We start from the raw sequence: 22,545 nt of genomic DNA on the forward strand, positions 1-22,545 counted from the left end.
TCAGATTTCACTGGACAGCAAACAAATAGCTAAAATATTTCATTCATCTTTTCCCTTTTAATTAATCTTCTCTCTAGTTTGAAGCAAGAGTGACAAGGAATGGCAATGGAACTCTCAGAGTGGTTCCCCCATCTGTTTAGCAAGCATTATAGACACTTCAGGACATAAAAATCAATATGAACAGTATGCTCAGTACACAGTAGGTGCTCATTACATGTTGGCAAACAAAATCCCCAAAGAAAACATGATAATCAATTCAGGATTATCCTCTCCTCTACCACTTCATAGTAAAACAACTCTTATATCCAGGAGGATATGTCTCTTAAAAATTCAGGACTCATAATTGTACTGATTTAGAAAGAATTCCTTGACTCTGGCATTCTTTCTATATGCAGAACTACTTCTAAATGTTGCTTTCTCAGCAGAATATTTCATAATAAAGCTTTCTCCCAGTTCTCCATTCATATTGTAGCAGGTAAAATTAGTTTCTCTGCTGAAAGTATTATATTTTTATGAGGTTTATTAAGGATTAAGAATTAAAGAAATATACAAAATAAGAAAGCATGTGTCTAGGCCCAGAGAGCCCATTCACAACCACTCACATCTTGCCTGCTAGGGAGAGAACTGCGTGTACTCAGAAGTGTAAGTAGGAAGAGTGCTCAGTAGGCTTTTACATCCAGTTAAATAGACATTTTGATCCCGCGCAGGTGGGAACTCAAGTGAGACTAGAAGGCATCCTGGGAACTAGAGCAAGGACTTCTGGGGATTGAAGTCTGGGGTTCAAATCTCCATTTTTACATTTCTCCATATGATCCTCTGAGAAAAACTTTTTTTCCCAAAGGATCATGAAAACATAATCAACTTAAAGATTACAATAATTTGAGGATAAGAGGAAAAAATAACAAAACCAATAATTGTTGGACACATTGACAAAAGGCCAGTTGGGGGAAGTCCCCTTTGGCATGAAAGTATAGATACAAATAAATGCTCAATCAACCACACCCAAAGTTCATTCTTGATCTTCTTGTGCAGCTTATGGTCTGGAGGCATCTTCATGGTGTCTTCTCCAAGCAGTTCAGTTTCTGGATTTGGAGAGGTGTCATATTTCTTTACCTAAAATTCTTCTCAAAAGGAATTTAAACTTTGCAATTAAAAATAATAATATTTTTTACATTTCCCCATTAAAAGGGTGATAGAAAAACACAGGATCATTTAGGGATACATGGCTGAGTTATGATATAGGAACCAATTGGTAAGAGATATTAAAAGGACATCAGAAAAATCCAAATAAAAAAATTACTGGATGAAAATATAGACTATCAAAGTCTTATGTGTAAAAAATTTTAAGTAAAGGAAAAATAAATCTATAACAGGTCCTTGAATCAGGGCCCAATTAAAATGATCTAAGCAATGATGCATTTACCCAGCCAGTAGCCAGGACTACAGAAAGTTACCACACTATGAAAGACAGAAAAGGGACCAGATTATAGGAGCCAAGTAGGAGACAAGATTGGGGATACTCGTCTGTATTTTCTGAGTGAGTATGTACACAAGGAAGGCCCATGTCTTAACAAATGTTAAACATCTCAACCCTGAGTATTCACACTAGGTTCCAGACCTTTGTATTGACTTGGAAGTGCATCAATCCATCCTGGATTGGTTTATCTTTGGCCCTATGCAATGGCTCTTTTGTGTATATCTTGTCCTGGAATCAGACAGAATTATTAAGCAAAGTTCCATAATTTTTTAAAACAATTAGTGGCATCATTTTTATAGTCTCAAGCTTTTGGGGCATGCATTGATATTGTAGCAAATGTATCTTAAACTTATATTACTCAAAAAGTTAAAGAAAATCTTAATGCTGGTGACATGTGCTTCAAATATAAAAAGGAGAGAAAAAATAAAAAAAACTGAAATAGTATATTGTACATGCAAGAAAAATATGAGTTTTAAAAAATTCAAAAATATAGCTTATAATTATTGACACACTCTGTCAGCTAAGAAAATGTAGAATGCAAGGCTTTTGCACCAAAAATGAGATCCATTTCCTCTTCATATCTGGCCATGATCCACTGTGAATTTCAAGCAAATGAATTGAACAGTAGTACAAATATGTAGTTATCAATATCCCCAAAATTCTCAATAGCCCAATTAATTACAATAACAAACAAACACAGTATCATTTTTACATAAGTTGCTGTATGGCATTTTTAAAGCCTATGAACTGATGGATATATGTCACAATTTTTTACAAATGTAGCAAATCTTTCAACCTTGGCAAATACATTTTTAAACAAAGTAAAATTCATTTTGTGTTTAGAACATCATCAAGAAATCTAGAGATCATTCTGGTGGAAGTAAAATGAGCTGAAGAGTATAAATGAGAGATACTCCTTTTTTGGAGGCTTTTTTAGGGGTACAAATGCCCTGAGATTAACTGCCCAACTTCCATTAACATTTTCAGAAATGCGGGAGTTGGGGGTTAAATTGTATTTCACTTCAGCTGCTAGAATGGGCCTTACACCTTGTGTTAGGGGCAGGCAGAAATGACCAAAGATTGTTAAGAAAATTCTAAAATCCTATCTAAAGAACTCTTAAAATCAATTGAGATATTTAGCACAGTAAATTTTCCAAAGGTTGCAATTTTTCTGATGAAGTCGATCTATCTTCTATGTGACAATTTACAAAGTCAAAAATAGAAAAGCTATTTTTTAAATGGGCTTATTCAATGTTTGTTCAGAATCGTTATAGGTGAAAAGCAAGAGAATATAACAGTAGATAAAACTCAATACATTAAAATGATTCAGTGTAACAGAATAGTACGGAATGCAGTAATATATGAACTTAAAATCACAAAGTTAAACCATAAACAAAACAAACAGTAAAATTCAATAGAATACAGAGATTTTCATTGGAGTCGGAAATGCCTTAAATATATATAACCTCCAGTCTCTTTAAAGTTCCTTGGGTTTTTATCCATTTAGATGCCTATTGTCAGAAGGCATAAGATTGGTATGGGTTAGGCAATAGGGTTTAAATGACCCATCCAAGGCCACACAACTGGGAAGTATCTGAGGCCAGATTTCAACCGAGGACCTCCCATCTCTAGGCCTAGCTCTCAGTCCACTGAGGCACCCAGCTGCCTCCCCAAAGTTGAAGTTGCAGGGAGCTGAATTTTTCCCCTGGCACATAGGTGAAGTAAATAAAATTACCAGAACAATCAAAAGATATCCTTCTAAATACCCCATGCTTGTAAGTTCCTGTTTGGAAAGTCTCTTTCTTCTTTCCCTTTCTCCTCTCCTGTGATCCCCTGTCCCCAGTCCACATGGTGGCTAATTGTAGCCTAAGGGAAAATTACCCCCATTTTTTTACCAGCTGATAGAAATGAGTCCTGGGCCCAGGGCAATGAAAGGTCTGCTCCGAGGCTAGAGTTTGCGGAGGGGGTGAGCAGCGGGTAACCAGGTGATCGAGATCTGAGTCAAACAGGTCTAGGCACTGAGAAGAAGAGCTGAGCCAGCCAGGCCGATGGGAAAGGCTAAAGAAAGTCAGAAGTGGATGGCTGTAGGCCAGAGTTGATTAAGATGGTTTTCTAAAAAAGCATCTTGGAGAAACATGGCCTAAAAAACAAACAAACTAGGCACTAGCTATTAAAGGCTGAACTTAAAAGATCAGAAGATTGAGGGTATTTCATTTTCCCAAAGTGGTTATGCCAAACTGTAGCAGGTAAAATTAGTTTCTCTGCTGAAAGTATTATATTTTTATGAGGTTTATTAAAGATTAAGAATTAAAGAAATATACAAAATAAGAAAGCATGTGTCTAGGCCCAGAGAGCCCATTCACAACCACCCCATCTTGCCTGCTAGGGAGAAAGCCGCATGTGCTCAGAAGTGGAAGTAGGAAGAGCACACAGTAGGCTTTTACATCCAGTTAAATAGAAATTTTGATCCCACGCAGGTAGGAACTCAGGTGAGACTAGAGGGCATTCTGGGAACTAGAGCAAGGACTTCTGGGGATTGAAGTCTGGGGTTCAAATCTCCATTTTTACAATATATTATTATGGATTAATTCTCTTTCACATAAGAGAAAGGGACATTATAGTTCTCCAAATAACTATTAGCAGCATTCTGTCTGCCAACTGTGGCTAATTTTTTTCTGCTGTTATTTTTTGCATGCTACTGACAGAGTTTTAATAGATGTCTTTGGTCCTTTATTTTTCCTTCTCTGAGACCCTTTTTCTCACCAGTTCTCTTTCCCTATTTTTAAAAATTCTCTATTAACAATCCTCTAGTCATTTAAAATGTTGTTCTACATTATCTATCATCTCCTAAAATATTATTCCAAGAGGGGACTTGGGAAGGAGTCTATTCCAATTTCCAATAAAAGGCACTCAGGAGCATTTTTAAGCAAGTGGCTAGTATAGTCTTAGACTGATAGAAGCAGATTCAATACTATGGAAATGACCTTTCAAATGGGGGAGTGGTCAAAATAACAGTAGAAAAGGAAAAAAGTATTTAATGATCACTAACAAGAATGTGGAATTGGTTGAGGGAAGAGTTTTTAGCTTAAAAAATCATGAAAATCCATCAAAAATGACTTCCACAAATTTAGACTATAGCCCTATGAATACAAAGAAATATGAACATTACTCTCATCGAAATGGAATTAAAGCATTTCTGCTGGTGTTAGTTGTGTGTTTGCCTATCAGAAAAGAAAGTCAGGCTTCCTGAAAAGAAGTTGAGGCATCAGGGTTGGGGAAGGTAAGAAGAAAAGTTCATCTGACAGGAGAGTGAGATCTAAGAAAAAGGAAAGCATGTCCTGTGGGTGTCTTTCCTGTGTTCTATTCAATCCATATTTGGTCAAACAATATAAAATGCTTTGCTTGCTTACTAAATTCTCTAACCTTCTCAGTTTTTTCTGTCTAAGGGTTGGAGGCAAAATTAATTTTTCTGTACTTGAACTTTTATTTTTTGCCAAATGTGATTGTCTCTAAAGGCTGTCTGTCATGTGTACTATGGAAAGCTGTCTCTTCCATTTTACTGGTCATAGGGACTGTTTTTGCTTTCCTTTTCTAAGACTTCTTTTATTGACAGAATTATATAGGCAGGGAAAGAAAACATTATTTTTTCCCATCCCTGTTCCCTTACAAATACCTAAAAAAAAAAAGGACAAGATACTAATTAATGATATCTCTATCTATATTGTACATCTCTTTCTAATCAAAATTAACCTCTTTTGTGCCTTCTTTGTATTTTTTTTAATTAAGCCTGAGTTTCTCCTCTCTATCTTTTGGAGTTTATTTGTTTTTTTTTTACTCTTCTTTCATATTTCCTCAAAATCACCCTTTCCTATAAAATACTTAAAGGACTGAGCTTTTGAAATTCTACAACATTTCCACACTTTTGTATATTTTAGCTATTGATCTGCACAAATTATTATGTGATAAAACAATATAAAATACCAGCCTGAGTATTCTAACAATTCACTGAATTTTATGATTAGAGTTAAAAATCCATAAGATGCCCATCATTTGTGGACTTGTATACCAATTTCTATAGAATTAAGATTTGTATATTGTAAAGTCAGTCTTCTATTAGAAGAAAAAAATGGTTCCTCAAAGCTTCAAAATTCAAAAGTGCTTTAATTAATACAAAACAAATATATATCAATTATTACAAAATATTTTATTCTTCAAATACTATAAAATGCTAACATTGTTAAATTATTAGTTTTAAAAACTTACCTTCCATCTTAGATTTAATGCTTCATGGTGGTTCTAAGGCAGAAGAGTGGTATAGCTTTGGCAGTGGGGGTTAAGTGACTTAGCATCTTTTCTCTCTCAATCCACTAAGCCACCTAGCTTCCCCCAACCATCTTAGAATCAATATTGTGTATTGGTTCTAAGGTAGAAGAGTGTTAAGGGCTAGGCAAAAGAAGACAGTCCATCATCATATTTTAATAGCATTTTGTTAAAGGCATTTTTATAGTAATAAGCACACCTTCTTCTTCTTATCATCTGGCAGTTGTTAGGTATCAGGTGATGGTCTTCTCAAGCAATTTTTCCCACTTGAAGAGTTTAGTTAAAGTCAATATTTGCATCTTTGGAAACCATGGTGATACGGGAGATCGGGCTCTTCTTCTTCCTGTGGAGGATTCACACCAGCAGAGAGAAGACATAGAGGTAGCTAACTTTATCTTCATGAAAAAATATGCTTGAAGGGTTCTTTTTAAATTTGAAAAAAATCCCAATTTTTGCTTTATTTTAGTTGATCATTTGTGATTTATGTGTATTTGTATGTGTGTCTAGTCTTTTGCCCTGGAGGCTGTTGATTTAGGAGAACTGCAGTATGCCAACCTTTCCATCAGCAGTTTAACAGGTAAGTTTTTCTTTCAACTTTCTCCTAGAGGCCATTGGAATGGAAGAATAAAAATGTAAATATATTTTGGAATGAATTATGAACAACAAAAGAAAGCCCCATTCAGATCTACTGGAATGCAGAGTGCAGGAAGAGTTTTTAGGAGGCAGTTGTCCTATACATGTGGAGTGATTTTTAGCATGGAATTCTTATGATTACTGGCCACAAAAATGTACATTGAGACCAACATTGGTTAGTCAAGGAGAGACATCTTCCCACCAAGCAGTCCCATTCTCATGCATCTCTTTAGATAGGATTTTTAAAATATGTGTATTAAAGATAAGGTTTCTATGTTTTCCATTATTTGGCATTTTCAAAACAAAAACAGATGCCTTCAGCATATGCTGGTTATTCTTCTTTATAATTTGAAAGTGGTCCTTGTAGAAAGGAGAATTTTAAAGATAAATTGGTTGTAAGCTAACAACCCATTTCTTTTTCAGAACGTAAGGGTACTTAGCTAGCAGATTTCTGACCTTGAAAAGTCTGTTTTTGGAATGCCTACAGGAAACCAGCTATTGTTTACCTTTAGGGAGAATATAACCATGTCTCTCTCTTCTCAGAAAATAATAAGGAAAATGTAATTCATTTTGTAATTAAGTACTCCTAATTTTAGTGATGTTCTCAGTCAGTATAAGAAATTAAGATGTTCAGTTGGGTTGAAATCAAAGTTCTGAGACTTTAAATGTGTCCATTGAAACTAGAGTGGTTATCACATCATTATTATAATTTTAAAAATTAAATCACACATTAAAGCTGACAAAAATGTAGTTTAGGTTGAGGGAAAAGAAAGGCTGTTAGGATTCCTGACAACTAGACCCTTGTGTTACATTTTGATTGCCCAAGAATACTACATGACAACCACTTAATGATAAAAATCAGACAATGATCCAGGATTCAAGTGAATTTTGTGTTCTTTCTCTTTGTAGGCTGTGAATTAGATATGAAAGCATTGCATGTGATGGAGACATTAAAGACAGAGCCCATTTATGTATTTGAAGTGAATAAGTAAGTTTGATCCTTAAAATTAATGGGGGCAATGTGATAATGCAGAGGCCATCTGTTGTTTCTGATATTGGGAAGAAGGATATTTAACAAATTTGTAGTTTTTTTTTTTAATTTTTCCTCTACATGCCAAGGAAGCAAGCTGGCATAAATGAGGTCTTCATGAAGCACACCAGGATGATTCCCATGCTACAAAAGCCATGAGGAAGGGTTTCTGTGTGGGGTGGGGAAGTGGAAGACCACTGCTGCTATTTCTCAACCTCCTGGAAAAGGGCAGAGAATAGAAGTCTCTGTAAAATCAATAAGGCAAATGGCTAATTGCTCTCAGGGGAACTCTGATATTTGTCTTAGGGATACTAGAAGTATAACTGGCAGGTTCTTTATAAAGTAAATAAATACCCCTTCCCAGCTTGTGACAGACATATCCAGGTCTTGTTTTGCTGTCATTATTTTGGCCCCCAGTGCTTAGCCTGGAACATAATAAATGTCTAATAAGTGACTTTTTGTTGATTGAATGATGAATGGTATGGTCTTAACACAGACTTTACCACAAAATGGGCTAGGGACCTAAGCAATAAAAATGGATTGAATGAATGAATGAAGCTACAGTTTTGTTTTTTGGGTTTTTTTGGTAGCATCAGAGAAAGACAGCCTGTCTAGAGTAGTTTGTATCAAGAGGAAACAAATAATTTTGCTATAGAACTCTAATGAAGGAAAGTTGTTTTTTTCATCCGTTTTCTTTAATTCAATCTTCCCCATCAAACTGTGAGCTTCTTGACAACAGGGACACTTTTTTGCCTCTCTTTGTAACCCTAGCACTTCGCACAGTGCCTGGTACTTAGTAAGTGCTTGTTGACTTAATTGCCAATCCTCCCCTAAATCTAGGTGTGAACTTGAAAGACTGAAGAACAAGCCAATGATTATTTCCATGTGGGTCAGGTAGAGTCCTGGGTAAACTGTACTTATATGATGAAGAGGGATTGGGAAAATCAATTTGAATCTTAACTGACAGCATCTTCCTGTGAACTAAGGAGAGAGAAAACCAAAAGTAATAGAAAATAGGAAGGACATCTAGATGGTACATTGATTAATGTTGAATCTGGAGTAAAGAAGATATAAGTTCAAATCTCTCCTTAGACACTTAATAGCTATGCCACTGTGGGCATGCCACTTAATTCTGTTTACCTCAGTTGCCTCTTCTATAAAATGAGCTGGAAAAGGAAATGGCAAACCACTCCATATCTTTGCCAAGAAAACCCCAGGAGGAGTCACAGAATCAAACATGACTAAAACTACTAAACAACCAGTAGAAAATATTTGTTTTATGACTTTGTATTTGAGTGGGAACTTCTGAAATATGACCTCCCTACTTATCACTCTTCTTTTCTAGGACTATATGTTCCCATACCCTTTCTCTGTCCATTTAGTTAATTTTCTTAGTGTGGATTTTTGTTTCATTAATGAAAGTTTCAGCTCCCTGGGTTAGCTACTAATTCAGTTACCAGCAGAGGAGGAATGCTGTGGAAATGACTAAAAGAATCAGTTGGAAGAATATATGGACATAGTCATAGGATATTCAGGATAGCTGCTATCTGTGCCTGGTACATGGCAGATTTGCTGCCTTATAAGTAAACAGAGTAGAGTTTTGCCTATGTGGCAATGAAGAAAATAGAAGGCAAGAACAACCACATTAGAACAAGGATAAGCAAATGGGGTCCATGCTAGAGACCACACTAGTATGCGGGCTTGGAAGGGAAAAAAATCTTAAAATATTTGAAATAAAGGGAGTTACCAAATGCATGGGAAAATTCCATTTTTGTTTACAAAAAGTTATAAATTCAAAAATTTAAGAATTACCAACCTTTATTTCTACTTTTCACTCCCCAAAACATCTTCATGAAATTAATTTATCCATATATCTATCAACAATTTAAAAAAAATGAATCCCCAAAAGACATCTTTAAAGTCACACAAATGGTTGAAGGATTCAAAGAATCCCAGCTCTCACCACACCTAATGCTTATTGATTATTAATAGTATTTTATTTTGATAGAGAAAAATACTGCTTCAAAGACTCCCCTATAACAAGGTCTACCATATGTGTTAATATCTCAAAGGAAAAACATTGAGCATTTATGTAATACCATTTATGTACCAGGCACTCTGCTAGGTACACTCAAATACTTTTTTTCATTTAATCCTCATAGCAATCCTTTAAGGTAAGTGCTATTATTTGTAAGTGCTTTTTACAATTGAGGAAACTGAGAGATATGGGGTTAAGTGACCTCTCTAGGGATACACAGCTATTAAGTGTCCAAGTCTGGATTTAAACTGAGGTTTTCTTGACGTAAGGCCCAATACTGTATTCATTGTACCACCTAGATGTCTCAACAAATTAGAATGTTGGCCTGGGTCCAAGAAGTTGACATTTTCTTGGGATACATGGAAAATATTAGGTTAAAAAATAAATTTATAAAGTAGAAGATGAGGAAGGCATGGCTACAGAGCAAGCCATCTGAAAAAGGTTTGGGGATGTTAGTGGTCATAAGGTCAATGAGAATATCATTACATTGCAACAAGAAAGCTCATACAATCTTAGATTACCTAAAGAGGTTTAGTGCAAGGGACCAAATTTGTAAAATTATAATACTACTATTCAGACAGAATGAGGAATATTTTGTTTAGTCTAGGCTTCCATATTTTAGGATGTCCATGGAAGGACAACTTAGAATGGTAAAAGACTCAGACATGAAGTCAAATTATTTGACATAGTACTATGTAAGAAGAGCAGTTGAAGGAGTAGAGTTAAGCTTAGAGTAGAGATGACTGAGTAGCAAGGGGTGATGAAAGGAATGGGAAGGGAAACAAGCTACAATGTCATATGAAAACCAGAATAGTTTTTGTTTGTTTGTTTGTTTTTGCTTTGTCCCAGAAGAGTACACAGAGCAATGAGCAGAAATCACAAAGGGGAAGATTTAGAATTGATTAAAAAATTGTTTTTGTACACCCATTTTTCAGTTGTGTCCAACTCTTCATATGGTTTTCTTACCAGAGATATTCGAGTAGTTTGCCATTTCCTTCTCAAATTCATTTTACAGATGGAGAAATTGAGACAAACACAGTCTAATGAGTCTAATAAGTGCCTGAGGTCAGATTTGAACTCAGGAAGAGGTCCTCCTGACCCCAGACTTGGCATTCTAGGAATACTTCAAGCAAAGAAAGGCTGCATAATTCCTCTTTGGGCAAGTTCTAGAAAAGATTATTATTATGGACTATTTTCTTACTTTAGGGGTGGGTAGGTGGTATTCCATAACAACTATAAAATGGAATCAGTTTCCCACTGAAGGGGGGAGGTCGTTGTGTCTCCTTTTGTTAGGAACACTTCAAGCCAAGAAAGGCTATATAGTTTTTCTTTAGACAAGTTGTAGAAAGGATTATTATTGAAGTAAGGGTTGGACTAGATAGGCCACCCTTATCAATGACCACATGAGTACCTCTTTAGAATGATTGGATGGAAGATACTTCATTGAAAAAGTAGGTACAGAAACAACAGGTAAGTGGAGAAAGTAAACTATGCCTGTTTTCCAGTTTTTTTTTAATTTGTTTTCTTTTACCCAGGGCTTGTTCTGAGCACTAACTCCAGCTAGTCCAGAAATCCTTTGAGGTTTCCATGTCACTTCACTGTTAAAAACTAAATAGGTTTTATGCCTCAGTTCTCTCTTGGAGTAATTCTTACATAATAGAAAGCCATGTTGTTTAGCCCCTCCACAGGAGAAATCATATTAGCCCATCATTGCAAGTGAGTCTCTTTCTCAAAGTCCTAAACACTGATCAGGTAAATCTCTGAAAGCAAAATTTCAGACCTGTGGGGATAGGGGTGGGGCAGGGGTTGGGGGTAGGTAAAGCAGAGTTTCCAATGCTTCTCTTTATATACTCTATATATCTTGTTGCTGTATTTAATTTACTTGCAGAAAGTTTATCATGGATGCTGATAAGCCTAAAATTCAGAGAAAAATCTCAGTCTCTTCTATTATGAACAAAAGAAAAATTGAATCAACCAGTGAAATGCCTCGTAATTCCCATGAAGGAAAAGGCTCCAAACCTGATCTGAGTATATATCAAATTAAAGTGTATACAGGCAATGTTAAAGGATCAGGCACTAATGGCAAGGTCCACATGACCCTCTTTGGAAATAAAAACACCTCTGAATCTTTTCTTCTCACTGAATCATTGGAGCATACAAATCCTTTTGAAATGGGAAAGGTGAGTTCTGAAGAGTATGTTTTATGAGATAAATGAGCCACTCTTGTGTAGAGATTTCTGTAGAATTGTTTTCTAATGCAAAGGACCTCAATAAAGTAAACAATATTTAGTCCTGCTTCATTTTTCTTTCTTCCTCTTAGTAGAATATAAATATCTTAAGGATAGAGATTTTCTTTTTTTTTTGTTCTCATTGTCCAGAACAGTATATCACATATGAAAATTTCATAAATTTTGTGAGCTGATATGAATTCATTTCAAAGAATTTCCTTGCTATTGAGATTATGATTTTATGTATTCTTATTAATTTAGAATACTGTGATTTGTGTCTGTCCCCACTGAGCTTAACTTGCACAACCTTTAACATCCTTGACTATATAGAATGAATCCTTATGAAACTACTTCTTTCTTTCCTGAGTAAATTACATACCTGCATAAATACTCTTGATATTTCTTACTTTTCTGCTTTCTGCTCTTTTAAACAGCCATTTATACAATTCCATTGACATTCTGGTCCAGTGCCTTATCATGTTGAGATGACCCTGGGTTCCTTGAAAGCCATCTACTAAGTCATAGAGAGTCTGTAAAATGTGTCAGTCAGAAAGCATCCACAATCTACTGTGGAAGGATTCAGAGATTCAAATATATTTGAAATGGAGACATATTTATATTCCAGTACCTAGATATTATATGAATTTGTTTCATCTACATAAGCCCAATAATATATATATATATATTTTAATTTTCATAAATTCTCCTCTTTCATATTACAAACTTTTAAAGGACATAGATTATATGTAACAACCAGCACAAATTGTATATATCAAATGAGATAATATGTATAAAGCACTTTACAAGCTTTAAAGCATTGTAATAAACATTACTATTATCAGCAGCAGTAGCTGGGTATAGATAGTGTGCTGGATTCAGACCAAGGAAGACGAGTTCTAACCTATCCTGAAATACTTGCTAGTTATATAACCTTGGGCAAGTCAAAATAACCTCTATCTGCCTGAGTTTTCCCTAAAATATAAATTGGGGATAATAACAGTACCAACATTCTAAGGTTGCCATGAGGATCAAATAAGATATCAACTGTATTATTGCCTTTTGAATATATTTTGATCTTCATCCAATTTTATCCATTATCTATAGCCCACTCAGAGGGCAGTGGATGCTGATACTGCTCCTCTCTGCTTTCCCCTGGCCCTATCCTCTATAATAGTGATGGTGAACCTTTAGAAATGGAGTACTCAAAGTGCAACTCCCATGCTACATATGAGCCAACCCCTTACCCCAGACAAGGGAGGGATGAAGCCCTCCCATTGGGCTGCTGGGAAGAGGGGTGAGTCATGTGAGAAATGCCCATAGGTGCAATGAAGAGGGGGAGGGAAGCAGCTCCTTCAGGCATGCATGCCATATGTTTGCCAACATGGCTCTATAATGTCAGTTGGGGCACCACTTTTCATGTCCTCCTTAACCCAAACTACTTCAATTTAAAATAAAAATACACCCAAAAGGTAATGCAAACCATTAGTATTCAGGTCTTGCCTTGGTCATATAGACCTCTGGATATTTAGATCCAAGTCTAGACTAGAATCTCTCTCTCTCTATAGATAGATAGATAGATAGATAGATAGATAGATAGATAGATAGATGATAGATAGATAGATCTCTCTCTCTCTCTCTCTCTATATATATATATATATATATCTGCCTGAGTTTTCCCTAAAATATAAATTGGGGATAATAACAGTACCAACATTCTAAGGTTGCCATGAGGATCAAATAAGATATCAACTGTATTATTGCCTTTTGAATATATTTTGATCTTCATCCAATTTCATCCTTTATCTATAGCCCTATATATATATATATATATATATATAGAGAGAGAGAGAGAGAGAGAGAGAAAGAGAAATAGGAAAGTACTTTGCAAACCTTGAAAGTGCTTTGTAGGGACAACTGGATAGCACAATGGAAGAGTACCAGGTCTAGAGTTGGGAGGACCCAGGTTCAAATCTGACCTCAGACATATCTTAGCTGTACAATCCTGTGCAAGTTATTTATTCATTAGCTTAACCCTTAACACTCCTTTGCCTTGGAATCAATACTATTGATTCTAAGGCAGAAAATAAGGGAAAGAAAAGGAAAGGAAAAGGAAAAGGAAAGAAAAGAAAAGAAAAAAGACAAGAAAAAGAAAAGAGAAAGAAAGAAAAAGGAAGGAAGAAAAAAGATGAATTGGGTAAATGGTATACAACAGTAGTAGTAGCTGCAGGAAGATGGGGCTAAGCAGGAGTATCACAGGTTCCTTCTTGGTCTGAATATTATTTATTATTAAAATCCCCAACTGACACAAACTGGAGCATAAGTTAACTATAAATTCATCCAAAGCAAGCCTGGTTCCTTTAGATCCTTGACCAAACACTGAGCTCTCTTCATCTACAACTTGAGTTAAACTCAGTCCCAAACAACCCATCTCACTAGGTCACCAGTATTATGGTAGATCTTCTTAGATCTTTATACCCTGGTAACTGTAATGACAAGCCAAATCCTGGGAAATAATTTAAGGGGATAAAATGTGCATGGATTAATGAAAAGCCTTCTCTAACACCTCTGAGAAAGGCAAGGGTATGTTCAGTTAATAGCTAATGGTGCATTATGAAAATGGTCAAACAGCTAGAGCAAAGGAGGATAAAGGCAGGAACATGAGATAACATTAAGATGACAAGAAGAAAATAAAATCTGTAGGCAGATCAGGGCTTCCCTTTGAATCATACCTTCCTATTTGTCTTTCTGTATGATTGCAGATGTTCAGTAGAAATATTATTAATGGAAACTTTCTTATCTTCTCTTATATTCCAAAAGAATATCCTATATTTTAGATGCCAGGAATAGGAAAGAAAAAATGCTTCAAGCAGAAGAACAAAAGAATAAGAAATCATTGCTCTTTTTATCACATTCTTGTTTTTAGTCAGTTTGCATATAGAAAATAATAAAAAGTGAATTTCGTTGTATGCTTCTTACCTTCCATTGTATAGAGCCACTATATCTCTTATATCCCCCATACAAGGTTAAGAAGCATCAAGTGAGTACTGCAAAAGCACATTTTTCCTTTTTAAAGAAAGGCATATTATCCCCCTAGAACACATACTAAAAGTGTTCATGAGTAAAAACTATTGTGTTATCCACCTAATATTAACCTATTAAATATATTTGATGTAGAATCAAACCTGAGCAAGACAAAATTTTTGTTTCCACACTTTGATGTATTACATGTTAATCATCTCATCTCTTTTCATTTTTTTTAAAGGTCAATACATTCCAATTTAAAACAAAGAACTTAGGATGCCTAGACAGAATTGAAATTGTACACGATGGAAAAGAACTCAGTATGTACCCGTGTTTTATTATTTTAATGAGTTAAGAATTGGTGCTCTAGAGGTCTGTGGGTGGTCTTTATATCTGAAGATGCTCACACTGACTGAATTGATCTCTGCACACACATGAGGATTATTGAAAAGACCAATGTGTAGCTCATGACTTTCCCTAGTGTGTGTGAATGAAAATTGCCCTTTAGCTAACAGCTGTACATACTCTTTGCTAAGCCTGTTGCTATTTTTGATTCCGGATCTTTTATAAAGATGGGGGCGGGGGGAGCGAGAGGGGCGAAATGTCTCATCACAGATTGCTAGGTATAAGCCTGGTGAATCTATTTTTCTATGACCCTGAATGCCACAGATATTTTGCATCACCTAGCATTAGCTATCAACACAAGCTTCTTCCACTTATTTTGATTGAATATTTAATATTGCCTTAATATCAGTTCTTTTTTTCCAAAAACTGCTACTGAGAGATCTATTGTCACAAATTAGTCACACACATGAGGAGTAGCTAGGTGGATCATTGGATAGAGAGACAGGCATAGAGACAGGAAAGTCCTGGGTTCAAATTTGGCTTCAGATACTTCCTACCTCTGTGACACTGGGTATGTGACTTAAGCACAATTGCCTAGCCCTTCTCATTCCTGATGCCTTTCAACCAATATTGAGTATCAATTCTAAGACAGAAGGTAAAGGTTTTAAAAAATATCCATAGCTTCTCATCCTAATAAAAACAATGGAGTAAGCACCCCTTTTCTGGTGAACTGCTGACTGTGTTGCTGAACTTTTTTCCGTCTTCCTGTCTTGCCACTTCTCATTGGGTGTAGCTCAAAAATAGCAATAGTTAACGTACACAGAATGATTCTGTTGTTATTTGTGACCTAGTTCCAGTCTCACTGCCATTTAAGTAATTGAGTCAAAAGTAATCAACACCATAATCTCACTGTGAGCCAACCAAAGAACAAGACCATCATCCTGATGGAAGCTCCATGCTTTACAGTCTATTCACTAACCAGCCTCATGCCAGGGAGTAGAATTCAAGGAATGCTTTTGAATCAAAAGCCAACAAACATATTTAGCTTTAAGCAGATTGGTTAAGATTATCAGACACTCCAACTTGTTTTTAGACATGAATTTGTACTGACAAAACACTGAGAAAAAACTTTTACAGTAAAGAGGGAGCATAAGTTTGCTGGAGAGGATATTGCCTTCACCAATGCAAATCAAAACTTGTACTTCTTATCATGTGCTATACTTGTCCATGTTTCCCTATATAAATTTCATAGAGGATCTAACCTCCCCCACACAAACACCACCCACTGACATCTGGTGTAATACCAGTTCTTTGCTGTCACTCATTAATACTGGTCAACAGGTGATAATTTAATTTTTGTTTTGTCATGGCAACCCATGAAATTGAATAAAAACAATAAAGAAAAATATGGAAACATTATTCCTAGAGTGAAATTCAACCAAAAGTTAGTTATAAGGGTGATTAATATGTGAAAGCCCATATATAATCTTAGGAAAACTAGGTGATCCTGTGAATAGAGTGAGTGCTGGGCTTTAAATCATGAAGACTGATCTTCATGAGTTCAAGTCTGACCTCAAACACTTCCCAGCTGTGTGACCCTGGGCAAGTCACGTGACCCCTGTTGTCTAACCCTTACCATTCTTCTGCCTTGGAACCAATACACAGTGATGATTCCAAGATGGAAGTTAAGGATTTTTTTTTAAAGAAATAAAATGAGCTGGAGAAGGAAATGGTAAACTGCTTTACTAAGAAAATTCCAAATGGGGTCTGACTCTTGTCAGACAGGCCTGAAAAATGACTAAATAACAACATAAGCTTAAAATGCATGATTAGTTCAGGAAAATGCCCCATAACAATTGACCTTATATGTGTACTTTAGACTAATCTATATTTTTCTTCTGAGAAATTGGAAAAGAGGGTTATTAATTTACCTGCATATCTCATTCCATCTCTCTGCTTATTTTCTGCTTTTCCTTTCTCTGAACTTATTATGTACCTGCTCCAACTCCCACTGATTATAGAAAATTATGATTTGTTCATGGAAATACTGTTTGTAGACGATAAGTTCCCACTCCATTTCTTTACACTATTGAGAGAAAACATACTATAAAATTCTACAATTTTCTGAATGACCTTTGGAATTCTTTAGTATTTTCACTGAAGTTCAGAAGGCAAGGAAAAGATGATGGAAATCATTTAGGACATCTTCTTTCTAATGACTGAAAACATCAGAGGCAGATAGACTGCCTAATGTGATGGACTTATTTCTGAGCAAATCTTCATTTTTGACTTGAACTTTAGCCATCCTAGTTACTTCTTCCTGGAAGGCTACAAGACAGTAATGGTGAACCTTTTAGAGGCCAAATGCCCAAACTACAACCCTTATAGGGCATGTGAGCTGCCTCCTTACCCCAGACAGGGGAGGGAGGAAGCATCCCCATTGGGCTGCTGGGCAGAGAGTTGAGTGATGTGAGAAATGTCCTCAGGTGAATGTGGACAGGGGTGAAGGAACAACCCCCTTTGGCACACATGCCATAGGTTTGCCAACACAACTATAAGGAGTCTGCAATTCAGCGCCAGGCAAAACACTGAAGTACCTATCTAATGTGCAGAGCAGAAACTCAGTGAACAAAGTAAGGTCTAGTATAACAAGCACAATGATGACAACAGTGAGAATAACTACAGTTCCTAGAAAGACATAAACCAGTGGCAATAATTAAATATCAGACAATACAATTTTTATGATAAATCCCATAGTATAAATACAGATCTCAAAATAGCCTACAGAATTCACTCATGAAAGTGTATGGGAACCAGATCATTATAGCAGATTGAACTGTTGCCTGCAATCATCTATACATGGCATTGATCCATAAGAACTTAAGAATAACATTTTAGTAGATGTGACCTTATTAAATATGCATAAGTGCTAAACTATGTGGGGGGAATCTTTTAAAATATAGAGATCTCAGAAAGATCAGAATTACTCGAGAATAAAAATGAAGTAAATGTCATTCCTGTGTTGTCCTTTCTGTTACTGAATTTGTATCAAAGATGTTTTTAGTGATGTTATGGAAGATGACATTCTAGTAATTTTATTGAGTTACAAAAAGGGTTTTTTACCCCTGAAATAAGAGTATAAATATAAAACAATAGCAATTGGTGTAGTGATTAAAATAGTTGAGGCCATGCACTTCCGGTTAAGATGGCGGCTTAGAGAAAGCTGAAGTTCAGATCTCCGGAAAACCCTTCCCTACCGATCTCAAACTAGAAGCTCCTAAGGCGCCGAAATTCAAAACGATCAACAGCACAGACCCTGGGAACCCTCCTCCTGGACCTGGACCCGGTTCAAAAGGTACGGCTCCCCTTAAAAGCCAGAACCCGAGATCCCTCGGACCTCAGGGGTAGGAGCGCAGAGTCCAAGGCTCCCGGAAGCGGCAGCCGCGCCAGGCTCAGAGAGCAGGGTCTGAGGAACAACAACCCTCAGGGTCTTCTACCCAAGTCCCAGTCCGGGTGAAAGTTACTGCCTGGGGCTTCCGCTGCAGAGAGCGGGTCGGTCCGGGTGAAAGTTACTGCCTGGGGCCTCCGCTGCAAAGAGCTGGTCGGTCCGGGTGAAAGTTACTGCCTGGGGCCTCCGCTGCAGAGAGCTGGTCAAAACAACAGCAACCCTCAGGGCGGGCAAGACAGCCTCACGGGCTGGATCCTGCTATCCAAGTCTCAGTGAAAGTCTGTGATCTCGGAGCTTGGGGAAGCGGCAGCCCATCCCCCCGCAGGCCCACGAAACAGCCTCACGGCCAGGGATTCTGAAGGCAACTTCCGGAAATCGAGCCAGGGGGAGAGTGTGGCCTCGTGGTCCGACCCTTCCATTCCAGTTCCAGTGAGGCATATTCAGTTTAACCCAGGGAACACTCATAGAACCAACATCTGCCCAGGACTAAAGCCTCTGATCACCAGACAAAGACAAGAAAAGCCAATCCTCCACGTTCAGAGATGACAAACTCCACAGAAGCACAGAAGCCCCAAAATACCAAGAAAAATAAGAAGAAAGGGGCGACTCTGGACACATTCTATGGAGCCAAAATACAAAATACAGAGCAGATAGAAGAAGATATACAAGAAAATTCTCCAAAATCTCCCAAAGGAAATAGAAACTCTCCACAAACCCATGAAGAATTTGAATCAGAAAGGACCAAAAAGATGGAAGCCCTCTGGGAGGAAAAGTGGGAAATGATGCAAAAGAAATTCACGCATCTACAAAACCAGTTTGACCAAACTGTAAAAGAAAACCAGGCTTTAAAGCAAGAACTAATAAAGCAAAGCCAAAACACCAAGAAATTAGAAGAGAACATAAAATATCTCACCGACAAGGTGATAAATCTGGAAAACAGGGGGAGAAGAGAAAATTTAAGAATAATTGGACTCCCAGAAAAGCCAGAAATAAACACCAAACTGGACATGGTGATACAAGATATAATCAAAGAAAATTGTCCAGAGATTCTAGAACAAGGGGGCAATACATCCACTGACAGAGCTCACAGAACACCTTCTACACTAAACCCCCAAAAGACAACTCCCAGGAATGTAATTGCCAAATTCCAAAGCTATCAAACAAAAGAAAAAATCCTACAGGAAGCCAGAAAAAGACAATTTAGATATAAAGGAATGCCAATCAGGGTCACACAAGACCTTGCAAGTTCTACGCTGAATGATCGTAAGGCATGGAACATGATCTTCAGAAAGGCAAGAGAGCTGGGTCTCCAACCAAGAATCAGCTACCCAGCAAAACTGACTATATACTTCCAAGGGAAAGTATGGGCATTCAACAAAATAGAAGACTTCCAACTTTTTGCAAAGAAAAGACCAGAGCTCTGTGGAAAGTTTGATACCGAAAATCAAAGAGCAAGGAATACCTGAAAAGGTAAATATTAAGGAAAGGGGAAAAATGTTATCTTCTTTTACTCAAACTCTCTTCTATAAGGACTACATTTATATCAACCTATGTATACTAATATGTGGGGAAAATGTAATGTATAAATAGGGGGTAAAGAAAGACCAAATAGAATAATGGTTCTCACACAAAGATTCACAGGGGAAGGGGAGGGGAAGAAAACTCCTATAAGAAGGAGAGGAAGAGAGGGGGGGGTTTACTTAAACCTCAATCTCAGGGAAATCAACTCTGAGAGGGAAAAACATCCAGATCCATTGGGATCTTGAATTCTATCTTACCCAACAAGGGTAAGGAGAAGGGAAAACCAAGGGGGGGAGGGGGAGAGGGAGAACAAAAAGGGAGGGAAAGAGAGGGGGGAGGGGGAGGGAACAAAAAGGAGGGACTAAAAAGGGAAACATCAAGGGAGGGGACAAGGGGGACTGATTCAAAGTAAATCACTGGACTAAAAGGTAGAGCCAAAGAAGAAAAGGTTAGAATTAGGGAAGGCAATCAAAATGCCAGGGAGTCCACAAATGACAATCATAACTTTGAACGTGAATGGGATGAACTCACCCATAAAACGTAGACGAATAGCTGAATGGATTAGAATCCAAAACCCTACCATATGTTGTCTTCAAGAAACACACATGAGGCGGGTTGACACCCACAAGGTCAGAATTAAAGGATGGAGTAAGACCTTCTGGGCCTCAACTGATAGAAAGAAGGCAGGAGTGGTAATCATGATATCTGATAAAGCCAATGCAAAAATAGACCTGATCAAAAGGGATAGGGAAGGTAATTATATTTTGTTAAAAGGGACTCTAGACAATGAGGAAATATCATTAATCAACATGTATGCACCAAATAATATAGCACCCAAATTTCTAATGGAGAAACTAGGAGAATTGAAGGAAGAAATAGACAATAAAACCATACTAGTGGGAGACTTAAACCAACCATTATCAAATTTAGATAAATCAAATCAAAAAATAAATAAGAAAGAGGTAAAAGAAGTGAATGAAATCTTAGAAAAATTAGAATTAATAGACATATGGAGAAAAATAAATAGGGATAAAAAGGAATACACCTTCTTCTCAGCACCACATGGCACATTCACAAAAATTGACCATACATTAGGTCACAGAAACATAGCACACAAATGCAAAAAAGCATAAATAATGAATGCAGCCTTCTCAGATCACAAGGCAATAAAAATAATGATTATTAATAGTACATGGAAAACCAAATCTAAAACCAATTGGAAATTAAACAATATGATACTCCAAAACCGTTTAGCTAAAGAAGAAATCATAGAAACAATTAATAATTTCATCAAGGAAAATGACAATGGCGAAACATCCTTTCAAACCTTTTGGGATGCAGCCAAAGCGGTAATCAGAGGCAAATTCATATCCCTGAAAGCTCATATTAACAAACAAGGGAGAGCAGAGATCAATCAATTGGAAATGCAATTGAAAAAACTCGAAAGCGATCAAATTAAAAACCCCCAGCAGAAAACCAAATTAGAAATCCTAAAAATTAAGGGAGAAATTAATAAAATCGAAAGTGATAGAACTATTGATTTAATAAATAAGACAAGAAGCTGGTACTTTGAAAAAACAAACAAAATAGACAAAGTACTGGTCAATCTAATTAAAAAAAGGAAGGAAGAAAAGCAAATTCACAGCATTAAAGATGAAAAGGGGGACAGCACCTCCAATGAGGAGGAAATTAAGGCAATCATTAGAAATTACTTTGCCCAATTATATGGCAATAAATACACCAATTTAGGAGAAATGGATGAATATATACAAAAATACAAACTGCCTAGACTAACAGAAGAGGAAATAGAATTCTTAAATAATCCCATATCAGAAATTGAAATCCATCAAGCCATAAAAGAACTTCCTAAGAAAAAATCCCCAGGGCCTGATGGATTCACCTGTGAATTCTATCAAACATTCAGAGAACAGTTAACCCCAATACTATACAAACTATTTGACATAATAAGCAAAGAGGGAGTTCTACCAAACTCCTTTTACGACACAAACATGGTACTGATTCCAAAACCAGGCAGGTCAAAAACAGAGAAAGAAAACTATAGACCAATCTCCCTAATGAATATAGATGCAAAAATTTTAAATAGGATACTAGCAAAAAGACTCCTGCAAGTGATCAGAAAGATCATTCACCATGATCAAGTAGGATTCATACCAGGGATGCAGGGCTGGTTCAACATTAGGAAAACCATCCACATAATTGACCACATCAACAAGCAAACTAGCAAGAACCACATGATTATCTCAATAGATGCAGAAAAAGCCTTTGATAAAATACAACACCCATTCCTATTAAAAACACTAGAAAGCATAGGAATAGAAGGGTCATTCCTAAAAATAATAAACAGTATATATCTAAAACCAACAGCTAATATCATCTGCAATGGGGATAAACTAGATGCATTCCCAATAAGATCAGGAGTGAAACAAGGATGCCCATTATCACCTCTACTATTTGACATTGTAC

General features: G+C 36.6%; 1 protein-coding gene across 2 annotated transcripts in view; it reads left to right on the plus strand.

The window, feature by feature from the left end:
- The window catches only part of LOC103101633 (lipoxygenase homology domain-containing protein 1-like), a 109,223-nt gene that overhangs the window by 74,227 nt on the left and 12,451 nt on the right, over positions 1-22,545 (plus strand). For both annotated transcript variants that reach the window (XM_007487119.2, XM_007487120.2), the window contains exons 8-12: positions 6,021-6,178; positions 6,305-6,374; positions 7,340-7,418; positions 11,387-11,678; positions 14,989-15,067. In XM_007487119.2, coding sequence (XP_007487181.2) covers positions 6,021-6,178; positions 6,305-6,374; positions 7,340-7,418; positions 11,387-11,678; positions 14,989-15,067 — 678 coding nt within the window. The remainder of the gene's footprint in view (positions 1-6,020; positions 6,179-6,304; positions 6,375-7,339; positions 7,419-11,386; positions 11,679-14,988; positions 15,068-22,545) is intronic.

The sequence above is a fragment of the Monodelphis domestica genome, chromosome 3 (genome assembly GCF_027887165.1).
Source record: "Monodelphis domestica isolate mMonDom1 chromosome 3, mMonDom1.pri, whole genome shotgun sequence".
NCBI classification, from domain to species: domain Eukaryota; kingdom Metazoa; phylum Chordata; class Mammalia; order Didelphimorphia; family Didelphidae; genus Monodelphis; species Monodelphis domestica.